Genomic DNA, 12054 nt, shown 5'->3' with positions numbered 1-12054 from the left:
TCATGGTTCACGGAGGAAGGCGAGTCTTGGCTCAAGTGTATAGAGTTTGAAGGTAGCCTAAGTACTTGCATCCTAATCAGAAACAATGGCAGTAAAATCTTCTAGGTATCATCTTTGACACATGCTCTGGTGTCACGTCTCTGTGTGGCGGCACGTTGCAAAGGAAGCAAGCCTTTATCTGCGGGGCCCCTGTCAAAGTCGTCCGAACCCGTCACGGATGAACTTTTTGATTGCTTGCACGTTGCCTGTCAGCCGGAACAGGCTGGATTTAAGACAACGTTCGGCTGATGTTGAAGACCGTTGAAGAAGGCAGCAGAAACAATGGGGGGCGAGCTGTCAACGGTTGCGCTAATACGGAGGTGGAAATAGCTGCAAAGTTTCGGCTTGCAAGGGCCAGCGGTAAAGGCTCGTCGCAGGAAGTGCTATAGGCCAAGTGGCTGAGTCGAATAGTACGCTTATAGCCTTGCATCAATGAGATAGTCGTTCGCGACCTGCGTGCTTGACCTGCTTCGTTGAGTCGAGGTCACTGGCTGCGCGCTTGCGACACTTCTTTTTTGTAAAGAATCAAAAATGACGCCAAGAAAAACAGTGTTTACTAGTCGTGGGAATCAGCCAATATCAAGACTGCAAACGGGATGACAAATGTCGAGACGAGAACGAGCAATAGGAGAGAAGTATGAATTCTCCAGGCAGTCTATTTCGCCATTGCTGAGACCATAAGATGCAAGCCTGTTCGCAAAAGATACCATAGCTGTCCGTCTATTCCTCAATTCATTATCCAGGGCCAGCCCAGCATCATTACCTATTTCGCAACGTTCCCCGCTTTACAAATCTAACCAGTCTACATCAGCCGGCGTCTCCTCGCATTTCTTTCTTGCTCCAGGTCCAAATCATCATCATCTCGGCGACGACGGCGAGAACGGCGTTGCTCATCGTGCTCAACACCCTGATCCGCCTCGCCTTCTTCGATGTTTTGTACAGCTTCAACAGGTCGTGCCATTTCCTGAAGCCTGTCAGCTGCTCTCCTCAGCCTCATCTCTGACTCTTCCAGGGCCTCCGTGGTTGCGTCGAGGATGTCGGCAGCCAAGACGGGTTGCTTGAAGAGGACCCGGCGAAGATGCGTCCTGACGATTTTGAACCGCTTCATTTTATGAGCCACCATATGAGGGATTGATGCCAGATGAAGGGTGAAGTAGGGGCTCGTTCCTAGGGTCGCATAAAGCTCATCGAGAACAGCAGGCAAATCGACGTGAAAGAGAGCGTTACGCATAGCGGCACAGAGACCGGCTGCAGACTCTGAGAAGAGATCGATGATGTCGAATTGTTGGGCCATTCCGCAGATTCGGGTGGAGTAGAACAGAGAGTGCGGAGTGTTGTCCCATACTTCCTCCTCCCCATCTTCTGCCCGCGTCTCCGCAGCCTGGTATCGGACCTGGTACTCTCCGGAATACAAAAAGGCAAGGACGCCTTCGAAGATCTCCGGTTCCAGCGGCAAATCGACGACGTCGACCCCGAAGAATTCATTACGAAGCTGTAGACTCAGTGTTAGTTTTGGATACGCGGTTAAAAGGGTCGGGAAATGACTTACAGTTGACGACTTGAGAACGAGCTCCTTGAGCTTCTGGCACTGGGAGAAGACAATTGAACGGTGAATCTTGAAGGTTTGCTTGTTTCCCTTTTTGCCAGTGCACACAAGGTGGATGTCAGCATACATGCCGGTGTTGAGAAGAGAAGACAAGTCGAGGCGGCCCATCTTGATGCTGTATTGATGTGATGATAGTTTTGAGATAGAAAAGCTTGCAAGCAATTTTGAGGCGACGAATCTGCTCTTGAAGTTGAGTCGGTATTTGGGTCGCCAGCAACTGATCGTATACTGATTAAATCCGCGTAGAAGGTTGGAATCGATAATCTTGAGACACTAGGCTAGGTGGAGGTTGCCAGCAACCTTGTTGAACGATGAAAGACAGAAATCTGTTGGAGAATCCGAAAGTGAGAAGACAGAAAATAATGGTGGAAGATCGCAGAGAAGAAAAATGTGGACAGGTTGAGGGAGAGGTTACTGGGACGGTAGAAAGGAGAGTCGACGAGGTGAGATTTTACTGGGGATAAAGAGAAGTTTTACAGGCTAGGGCCTTTCTCAAATTCACTCTGGTCTCGAAACTTTTGGAACGACTATGGGAGGCAAGTAAGTGCGATGGAAAATTGAAAAAGGAAGGAGGGTGGTGACATTTGCAACTTGGGTCTTCCTTGAGAGGCATCTCTGAGGTAAATAATTATGATATTTACGACGATAACGAACTATGATTGCTCATAAGCAGAAGCTGGCGTATTCTTTCTTTCTGTTTTGTTGTTGCCGTCGTCGGTCGTCGTCGTCGTCGTCCCAGTCAACAGACATAATGAAGCTCCGCCATCCTTCACTTTGCCAGCACGTCCCACTTCACTTTCCAGGTTGTGAATAAACCAGGAGCTTAGGAAAGGCATCTGGCACCTTCGTATGGAGACGACTTTGCTCCTGACACTTTCAGAACAGCAACCTCTCACCGATCCACCTCTTCTCTCATCCACTTCATTCATTCAACACCTCGCGAGCCCAGAAATCTGGAGCAATCCAGGACCCCTCTGACAGCTCCATGATGGAAGACTCCGAAACCCAACAAGATTGCTTTAATCTACTATACGCCGAGCAAGGATCCGATCTAATCTGGACTGCCAGGGTCGCACTTTAACTTGTCCCCAAGACACCGTCTCTGGACAATGCGAAGCTCTGAAGAACGAGAGAGACAGTGTAATTTGCCCTCCAAGCTGATACCCAGAAACAGCTGCTAACCTCATGAAGAAAGGCGGAGAACTTTGCCTCTTCTGATCTGCCGCTACCTGGGAAGCGGTGTTGAGATTGATGTACTCCGGAAAATACGCATCCTTCGTCTCGCTGCGAGACCTCTACCCCAACTGCCCGGCACGAGTCAATCCGCCTGCCAAAGATGGCCATTACAGAAACAATTTCGTTCTTGAATACGATTCGATCGGCATGAGCATCACCGTCGAGGTCCTAGGGAACCAGAATACATTCTTCTTGTTTGTGCTTATCCCGCCCGCCGGCTTTTTAACGCGTCTCCTTTGTCTTCGACATCGCTACTGTCGTCGCCGTTGTCGGCTTCCTTCATCATCACCTGGTCCATGTGTTAATTAGAATATTTGACATATTTTACGGGGTATCTATCCAGGTCTACGGTTCCGTCTTCCCAAATTCATTTGCAGGTGATGATACAGATACAGAGACTTCCTGTTCCTCCAACCTTTTGACCATATCAATCACTGCTTTCAAGTTTTGATGATCACCCCACTTATCGCTTGCAATATAATCCTCCACCTCCTCATCAGAAGGCCAGTGCAGTGCCCTGTTATGGGCCATCTCCTGGTGCATAGGCTTTACAACCTCATTGCCTAGCATGGGCTCGGCGAACGCCCGGAACGCTCGTACTGCCCTTTCCAGACGCTCCATATCGGCAAGTGACAGACCGCCTAACGCCGTCGTCACCGCGGGCAACCACTCGTTGGTTACCCATTGAAGGAGCAACAGCATCTCTTCGTAGTCGCCGACAAAGGCTAGCGTGCGCATATAGTTGTTGATGTGAGACGCTGTGACGAGCCGGTTCACCTTTGGCTTGGCAATTGGACCAGTGGTCGAGAGTGCCCTCCATGCGCTCTTAAGTTTCCTCGTTGCGTCGCACATAACCTCGTATGGTGTATCAGCTGTATTGCAGCTTCGTTCTTGGAAGATGGGAGACAGAGCCGTCTTCCAACACTGGCGGTCTTTGTTGGAGACGAGTTTCGGTGCCTTGGCGGGAGTGCTGTGGAGACTATACAATGACAAGAAGTTTTGGCTCTCGCGGTTATTCTCTCTGCGACTGTTCCTCAGAGGCAATAGCCCCGAGCACGCAGCCTTGAGCATCGCTCGAGCATACGAATGGAACATTAACAAGCTCAAACCGCTGTGAGATTCCGCCCTCTCCATGACCTCTGTAGCCAACAGAAGCACCTCTAAGCCGTTCGTTTTGGTCTTGACGGCACTGAGCATGATATTGGGTCGCGCAAGGGCAACTAATATCGACTCCCAGGGCGCTCTGCTGCTGTGCTTTGTCGAGATCCATCCTTGCTGAGCGAGGCGGAACGCATACCGTATGCGGAGAAAGTGTTTCGGATATAACTTGGTCTGGCCTTGCGTGCGATTTGGCTGCAGTTTACAGAGCAATTCAATACACGCATGGAGAATGTCCAGAGGAGGCGTGCTCAGCAGAGATGGTGGAAGGTCCGTGAGAGTCTCCATGCATCGTCGGATATCCCTTTTGAAACCGCCGGATATACCGCTGTAATCGATGTAATCCATCGCATGGGGAATGGTTTCTGCTGTCCTAATGAGAAAAGCTAGTTTTTTGCCTTTGATGACAATGCCCATCTTGAACATCTCGTGCGTCAGAGCACGTATAGTGGGCGGGCGTACTCTAGCTTTTTCGAAATCGGTAAGGTTCCTGTCGTCGAACGGAGAAACTTCTCGGCCGTCACCTGGCAGGTTGTTGTGATCCAGATCAGCTGGCTTGGCGGCGATCTTGACAATCAGCTCCCAGTATACTTGCCAGTTGGGTTCCATGTTGGCCTCTGGAGGGTTCTTGAATATAGCCCATGCCTCCTGCGAGTTCCGAGTGGTCCGAATAAGTGCTGCCCAAGCTGCTTGATCGTAGTGGATACGGCGAGGGTAATTGGCTCTGGTCTGGACGGTAGGCGAACCATCTGGGGCTCTGCCACCTAGGATATCGGTGACGTTGTCTACTGGTTGTTTGGCGTAGCCGGCTTCTTGCATCATCATGCCGGCCTTGACGACTCTGCTCAAATAGTCCTCAGCGTTGGCCTTTTCTTCCATGCCATCTCGCAAGATTCGATAGGGAGGCCACGAGCTGGCAAGGGCACTGGCCGTGTCCCGTTCGGTGACGGTCTTTGGTAGCATGAGCAGGATTTGCCGGATTGCCCGGTAGCTCTGGCGCTCAATGATCAAAGGCCGTGGCAGGCCGGAAGACAGAGACAACAATGCTGTGATGGCTTTCCAGTTGCAAGTCGCGCGGTCGTATGGCTTTTCCGCTGCGGGCTCGGAGACAGCTTGTAAGGCGGCATTGAAAACGCGACACTGCATATTGTAGGTCTTATCCTGGCGCACCTGCCTTGTGCGTGATTTTGTCAATGGAAGACTACTGATGTAGGATACTGCTAAATTAGCTATTTCGGGTAGAATGTCGGGCTGGAGCCTGGCCGCGTGATAGCCTAGCTTCTGAAGCAAGATACAGAACAGGGCAAAATGCATTCCCAGCTCGTGAGAGTCTGGTGTGCCAGGGCTTTTCTGCTGTTTTCCGGAGTACCATTCTTTGCAGTACTCCAAAAGCCCCCAGAGGGACTCTCGATCCGAGAAATACGGCCTACTGCTGAGCAGGTAGAAAAGAACAAACAGCGGTTTGTGATGCTCCTTGGCCAGAAAGTCTCGTACTCTCTCGTCCGCATCTTCGACTACGAGTATTTTTGTCCAGTGTGTGACTTCTCCAACGACATACCCCCTACGTTCCACGAGCTTGGACATAGCCTCCCAGTCGGGGCTGTACAAGCGGGCATGGATGCGCGGGTCAAGTTTGGGAATTTGTCGCAGGACTAGCTGGGCCGTGATGATGCTGAGCGAAGATTGCCTTAAAGAGGCCAGAAGGAGAAGGTCGGCTAGTTGTGCGTCGGACAGGGTTTGGTTCGGGTTACGGTACAGTTCGAGGGCGCCGGCGAGGAGCAGTTCTTGGGAAAATGAGCGCTCGCCGGCAACGATGGGCTTGTAGAGCGACTCTAATGAGCGTTGGTGGTGATCGCCTTGTTGTATTATACGCTCAGTTTGGGGAACTTGGCTGACGGCGGCGGTCTGGCTGGATCGGAAGTCATGGCGTCGGCAGAGGTGCTAAGTCTTGTTAGCTATGGCAGGGGAAGCTTCTTGGGAACACCCACAGCTCGCCAGGTAGGAACCGATGACCATCGGCCCTTCGTCAGGACAAAAGGGTATGATCTTGAGATGGGAGGCAGCCGCATTGCCCCATCTTCGCTGACAGGCTTGAGAAATCCCACGATTGAGATGCAGTGAGCCTGGTTGGCAAGTAGGCCGAAAGAGGTTGTTGATGCCGATATGTCGCTGCGTCGCCGCGGGACGAACTTTTGTGATCACGTGCTGATAAGATAACCACCCGCATCGGCAGTTAACGGCAGCTCTGACTTTGAGGACTGTCCTCTCCCAAGCCACGACCGATCATTGTGTGTCTTGGGTGTTGAAAAGCCCGTTCAATGGCGTCAAAAGTCTCAAAATGCGGCCATGCCATCTCACCATAGCTTCGTACCTCAACCGTGGCTTCCACACCGCACGTTTCACGCCCCGCCCGCAGCGATACTTCCACCTAACGACTTCAACAAGCCAACCTCGAAAGCGCAACTTTTTTACTTCCAACGTCTACCTTTCCCAGAGCACTGGCGAACCGTCTCCGAGGCAGCCGAAACCTGAAAATGGAGAATTATCACTGCCCACGCCTCCGAAGCGCAAAGGCGTTCGTTCTGCCGGCGCAAAGAACTCTCTACGTCGGGTGGCCATCATCGCTCAACGGCCAGCGCAACGCAGTGGTGGCGCCCTATCTGGAGAGTCCGTCGAATCATCTGCCTCGACCCTGATCAGCGCCGTCTGCGTATCCGAGTCTTTCGATATGGGGTTGGTGCTAGATACATTACGGGCGCATGGGTTCGATATCGACCCAGACCACAGCGGATTCGAGGCAAGCGAGGTTGTACATGCCCGCGGTGTAAATGGAGGCGACATCTTTGTATTCCCTTCTGGAACGATCGTGACCTGGGCGCTGCCTCCTGATGTCGTCACTAAACAATTGCTCGGCGCGGCGGAAACGCCGTTAAAGCCGGCTCTGCGGGAGGTTGAGGACCTGGAGTATGTTGCCGACTCGTCGAGGGAAACGAGCGGCATGAAGGGTGACATTGTGGTACTTGGGACGAAGCTTGAAGAGAGGGATGGCGATAGACTGGACACGACGCTGGCCAAGATTGCCTTCTCTTCTGGGTTAGCGAGGAGCACCAAGCTGGCTGTTCTCGAAACAGCCTTGACGGCATACTTTGAGAGTACCAGGAAAATCCCGTCGCTGCTGTCAAAGGGCTCTGGGCTACCTCTTGGTAGAAAATTCATCTTGCAGAAGACGGGCGAGTTGTTGAGTCTGCGCGCGCGGCTCAACCACTACTCGGAGCTGACAGACTCCCTCCCGGACATCTTCTGGGACAGCCGTGCTGAACTAGGTCTAGAAGGGTACTACGAGCAGGTCGGACGAGCGCTTGACGTAAATGTGCGGATTCGAACGTTGAACCAGAAGATGGACTATGCACAGGAGATTGCGAGCGTGCTACGAGAGATGTCCAGTGAGCAGCACAGCACAAGACTGGAGTGGATCATCATCATCCTCATTGCAGTAGAAGTCATCTTTGAGCTGAGGCGGATTGTGTTGGAATGGAAGGAGGAGGAGCAGGCACAAGAGAACGCCGGGAAGAAGTAAGGAAGGATATATGAACCAAAGATACCCAACTCAATCGATTTTTGGCTGAACTCCCATGCCAATCTCTATTTCTATTAAACATACGTTGCATGGCCGGATATCGGTCACAACCCACAACAACTTGATTTTGCATCACCACCTCGGCTCTAGACCTGTGTCTTACCTACTACCTTACCTACTACGTAGGTACCTTAGGCCAGCCTAGCCGGTAGAGTTACTGCAGCACAGCGGGTGAGCAGGCCTTATCTTATTGGCCAATCCTGCTGCAGGAACGCTGCGCAAACTCCACAGCAGGGTCGCGCTTGCCAAATCTGTCAATCGCAAGGCGGGATTGGCCGTCTTCTCCGCAATTATTCTTCAATGTCAACACAGGCAGTCTACGCATACCAAACAAAAAGCACATTAACTTCGACGAGTCAAGTTGTTGTGCAACAATTGGGCTTCAGCTTTTTTTCTTCTTGTCTTTCCGGGCCACCGCACTTGCACAAGGCATCTGCACCAGAGCAGGCGAGATCGGGTCTTTTCCCTTTGCCCGATCCTCCCTGTTTTTAAAACATTCACTTCTCACCTCACCCTCAACTTCGTATCGTCAACAGGGCGCCGACAGCTTTGACTCTTTGAGGCGCGCCTGGACCCAACCGCTCACAAAACCAACGCATGCCCGAGTCTCATCCCGCTAACGAACACAATTCCCCGCACATTTTCACAACGTCTACAGCACACAACGCGCCAGCGCCAGCGCCTGCCGCGTGCGCGTGTTGCGCTTACTTTCTGAGCAACGCTTACCGAATGGTAAGAATGAGCAGTCACCATGCCAGGTCAGCCCCTTCCTTTCATCATGTCTTGGGCAGTTTCTCACCTAATGCAGGTCCCATTGAAGACTACGAGGACGAGCTTGGTAACCTGTTGGGTGCGGATTACGATGAAGGCCAAGACTGGGAAGCCGCCGATGATCTCGCTAAGATCGAGAACCGCGAGATCCTGCAAGTCTTAAAGAACACGGCTGTCGCTAACCCGTTGGATGACGCGCCTGTGCTGCAAGAGTCTCATAGGGACACGCAGACCGTCTTCCTGCCGCCAGATTTTCAGCCGGTCACAAACATCTCCATCGACCTCCCGCCAAGCACTCTTATCTCGCCGCGGTACCTTTACCAGGGCCAGGAGCTCCCTGCTCCGGTTGATCGGGAGTTCACGGCCGTCCAAAAGTTGCTAGAGGAGCATCGGCGAACAAGTGAAGGAGGGGACGACTTCGTAGACTTTGAACTCGACCAATTCACCGTATATACCGAACCGTATATGGGTGGGCTCACCGAAGCCTACGAGAAGATGCGATATCCAGCAGAGATGCGACCACTCCAACACCTCTCAATCAAACCTGGCTGTACAGTCATGTACGTGGACGGCGTCTTGTCAATTGGCGATGCTCGGTACTTTGTGCGCCAAGTCCCCTTCGAAGAGCTACCCATCGGAAACTATGGCCTGTCTGAGAGCACCGTTGGTCGGGAGATATGGATTCGGTCAAAGATGAATACCAAGGCTGCTGATCGAGGCAAGGAGGACGTTTACTACCGTCTAAAAAACCCTTCGCCAGAGTACAGAAGATTTCATATGGGTTTCATGTGGGTAGCAGATCTTGCCAAGCATGTCGCCGACTACCTCTCTGCTGCGGTAGATGCTGGACGTCGCGTGTTGTTCAGAGAGTTCCGATCTGATTTCAGTGCATGGCTTTCAAAGCATCACGGCGCTTCTGAGGCATTCACTCACTGGCGACAACAGCTACCAGGGAACGACTTCCGCACAGCAATTGTGGCTAACCTGGACTTTATCTACAAGGAGGTATATGGCCTTCTCGATTGGCATAAGACCAAATCCATCTACATGTGGAAAGAGATTCGCGACTACACCGCCTACCCAGACACTTCAAAGAAGACACCATCAACCCCAACCAGCGGCGCGTCCTCCCCAGCACCAGGCAAAGCAGCCCAGATCGATAAGACTATCGTCACACCTTATACATATCAGCTCTTCAATCATCTGCCGTGTGGTATGATGATGGAGGCTATGGTCCCGAGCCCCCGAGCCGAGAAGTTGCGCTGCAATCTTACAAGTGCTTATAAGTTGGAGTCGTCGCCTAGCCCCCACACAGCTGCCCACCGAGCCCACGAGAAAGTTACCAGAGAGGTTTGTGTTGGCGATGTCATTTCTACGACAAGGGACGATGACGCTGGCTCTCACTGGGCCAGAGAGGTTGCTGCTGGGTTTGATGATGTAGACCGGTGGTTTGGATTGGTCCAGAAAGTCCACAAGTTGAGGGACAACAAGCGGTGTTTCGATGTCATTTGGCTATACAGACCCGTGGATACCCTATGTGGTTCTATGAAGTATCCTTGGAATAATGAGCTGTTTCTCTCAGACCACTGTTCATGTGGGGATGGATTTCCTAAGATCAAAGAGAGCGAGGTTCTCTCTATCCATGATATTCACTGGGGAGGCGCTGCAGACACGAATGCGGAGTTTTTCTGCCGGCAAACATACCTCACTAAGCCGACGACACACCGATGGGTTACTTTCAGCAGAGCCACCTGCGTTGCAACCACCAAACTGAGGCTTTCGCCCATAAAGTCGGCGATAGTCTTCTCATCAGTCCTGAGAATCATGACGACCTAGCTGAGCCTTATGAGCTAGTCTCAGGTCCTGACGAGGAGAACATGGTCGTTCTTAGACGTCTGTTTCGTAGAAGCCAACTGGAACCTAACACGAATGCACCCCGGAACGAGCTTGTCTACAGCAACGAGACGACTTCGATCGATGCTGATCGCATCTACGGCAGGTGTCTTGTGCGTTTCTTCAGACACGACGAGCCATTATTGCCTCCCTACGACCGGAACGGTACAGCCAACGCGTTTTTCATCACGCACAGATTGGATCCCTTAGGCCAGATCTCTCCTCTGACTGATGGCCCCCCGACCCTGAGACAAGGATTCGACCCCTCGAGGCCTATGCATAAGCTTCGAGGCGTCGACCTCTTTTGCGGAGGCGGCAATTTTGGACGCGGCCTCGAGGAAGGAGGGGCTATCGAGATGAAGTGGGCAAACGACATCAACGTACGTGCTATGCACACGTACATGGCAAATGCCCTGGGCGAGGTACATCCTTTCGCTGGTTCTATTGACGATCTGCAGCGACTTGCGTTAGAAGGCAAGTTCAGCGATAAAGTTCCGAAGATTGGTACAGTGGATTTCGTATCTGCTGGTAGCCCATGTCCCGGCTTCTCTCGCCTCACCGTCGACAAGGCTACCCCTGAGCAACGCAAGAACCAGTCACTTGTTGCCGCTTTTGCTTCTTTTATCGATACCTACCGACCTAGATACGGCTTACTGGAGAACGTCCTGGAGATCGTGCAACCACGCCGGGAAAAGAACGAAGACGTGTTCTGCCAACTGATCTGTGCCTTGGTTGGGCTTGGGTATCAGACGCACTTCTTCTTATTAGACGCATGGTCCTACGGCTCGCCACAGAGCCGAAGTCGTGTGTTCCTATGCTTTGCAGCTCCGGGCCACAAACTCCCGGAACTACCTCTTCATTCGCATTCGCACTATCAGCCAGTCTTTCGTTCCAAAACCCTTGGCAAGTTGCCTAACGACGAGCCGATGGGCGAGCGGCTGGTGATGCCCACACCATTCAAGTTTGTTGGAGCCGCAGACGCAACTGCGGATCTACCTGATATCATCGATGCCAAGGTTGATATCTGCATTCCCTTCCCAGACCACCGTCTTGCACATGGTTACACAAAGTATCTCCGGAACCAACTGAGCGCCATACCAACCCACCCCTATGGCATGAACTTCACAACCACTTGGAACAAGGGTCGCGGGATCATGACGAAGGCAGAGAGAAATCTTTTTCCTGCTGCGGGCTTGAGGGTCACACAGGCGTCTTCGCGTGCGTGGAGCAGGTGTTTCCCCCAACAAGTCATGCAAACGGTGACAACAGTACCTTCTCCGGCAGACGCTCGAATCGGTAGGATTCTGCACTGGAATCAGAATCGGATTTTGACGGTCATGGAAGCTCGGCGCGCCCAAGGGTTCTTGGACCACGAAGTAATTCTGGGACAACCGAAAGATCAGTGGAGAGTAGTCGGAAACAGTGTCGCGAGAGAGGTGTCTCTGGCTTTGGGATTGTCTTTTCGAGAAGCCTGGCTCGGCTCTCTGGTCGATGGGGATGAGGCTGACCCTACGCCGGGCCAACAGCCGATACTTAACGACATGGATATCGCACAACTGAACACACCGCCTGGGCCAAGTTCTAGGAGTACCCCTAGTGCTGGTGCCGATGCTCTGGACTCTTCCCGTCCACCGAAGCGGCCCCTCGAGAGCACTTTGGAAGTGCAGTTGTTTGTGACCAAGATGGCTAAGACCAGTGCAAACGGCGAGTGATA

At 52.3% G+C, this 12054-nt stretch overlaps 4 protein-coding genes across 4 annotated transcripts; 2 read left to right on the top strand and 2 right to left on the bottom strand.

The window, feature by feature from the left end:
- Positions 1-841: 841 nt before the first annotated feature.
- Positions 842-1753, bottom strand: GCG54_00004459 (uncharacterized protein; the record flags this gene model as incomplete). Its single annotated transcript, XM_045404508.1, has 2 exons — positions 842-1531; positions 1589-1753. 2 exons carry the CDS (start codon positions 1751-1753, stop codon positions 842-844), a joined length of 855 nt encoding a protein of 284 aa, XP_045265292.1.
- Positions 1754-3226: 1473 nt separating this feature from the next.
- On the bottom strand, positions 3227-6108 carry GCG54_00004458 (uncharacterized protein; the record flags this gene model as incomplete). Its single annotated transcript, XM_045404507.1, has 2 exons — positions 3227-5980; positions 6028-6108. The coding sequence occupies 2 exons, from the start codon at positions 6106-6108 to the stop codon at positions 3227-3229; spliced, it is 2835 nt and encodes a 944-aa protein (XP_045265291.1).
- Positions 6109-6377: 269 nt separating this feature from the next.
- GCG54_00004457 (MIOREX complex component 10) lies at positions 6378-7616 on the top strand (the record flags this gene model as incomplete). The annotated part of the gene is made up of 1 exon (XM_045404506.1): positions 6378-7616. One exon carries the CDS (start codon positions 6378-6380, stop codon positions 7614-7616), a length of 1239 nt encoding a protein of 412 aa, XP_045265290.1.
- An 811-nt stretch (positions 7617-8427) lies between these two features.
- On the top strand, positions 8428-12052 carry GCG54_00004456 (DNA (cytosine-5)-methyltransferase 3; the record flags this gene model as incomplete). Its single annotated transcript, XM_045404505.1, has 3 exons — positions 8428-8434; positions 8485-9660; positions 10161-12052. The coding sequence occupies 3 exons, from the start codon at positions 8428-8430 to the stop codon at positions 12050-12052; spliced, it is 3075 nt and encodes a 1024-aa protein (XP_045265289.1).
- Between the last annotated feature and the right edge of the window lie 2 nt (positions 12053-12054).

This window comes from Colletotrichum gloeosporioides (genome assembly GCF_011800055.1).
Source record: "Colletotrichum gloeosporioides strain Lc1 chromosome Unknown consensus_37, whole genome shotgun sequence".
NCBI classification, from domain to species: Eukaryota; Fungi; Ascomycota; class Sordariomycetes; order Glomerellales; family Glomerellaceae; genus Colletotrichum; species Colletotrichum gloeosporioides.
This window is presented reverse-complemented; position numbering and strand designations above follow the sequence as displayed.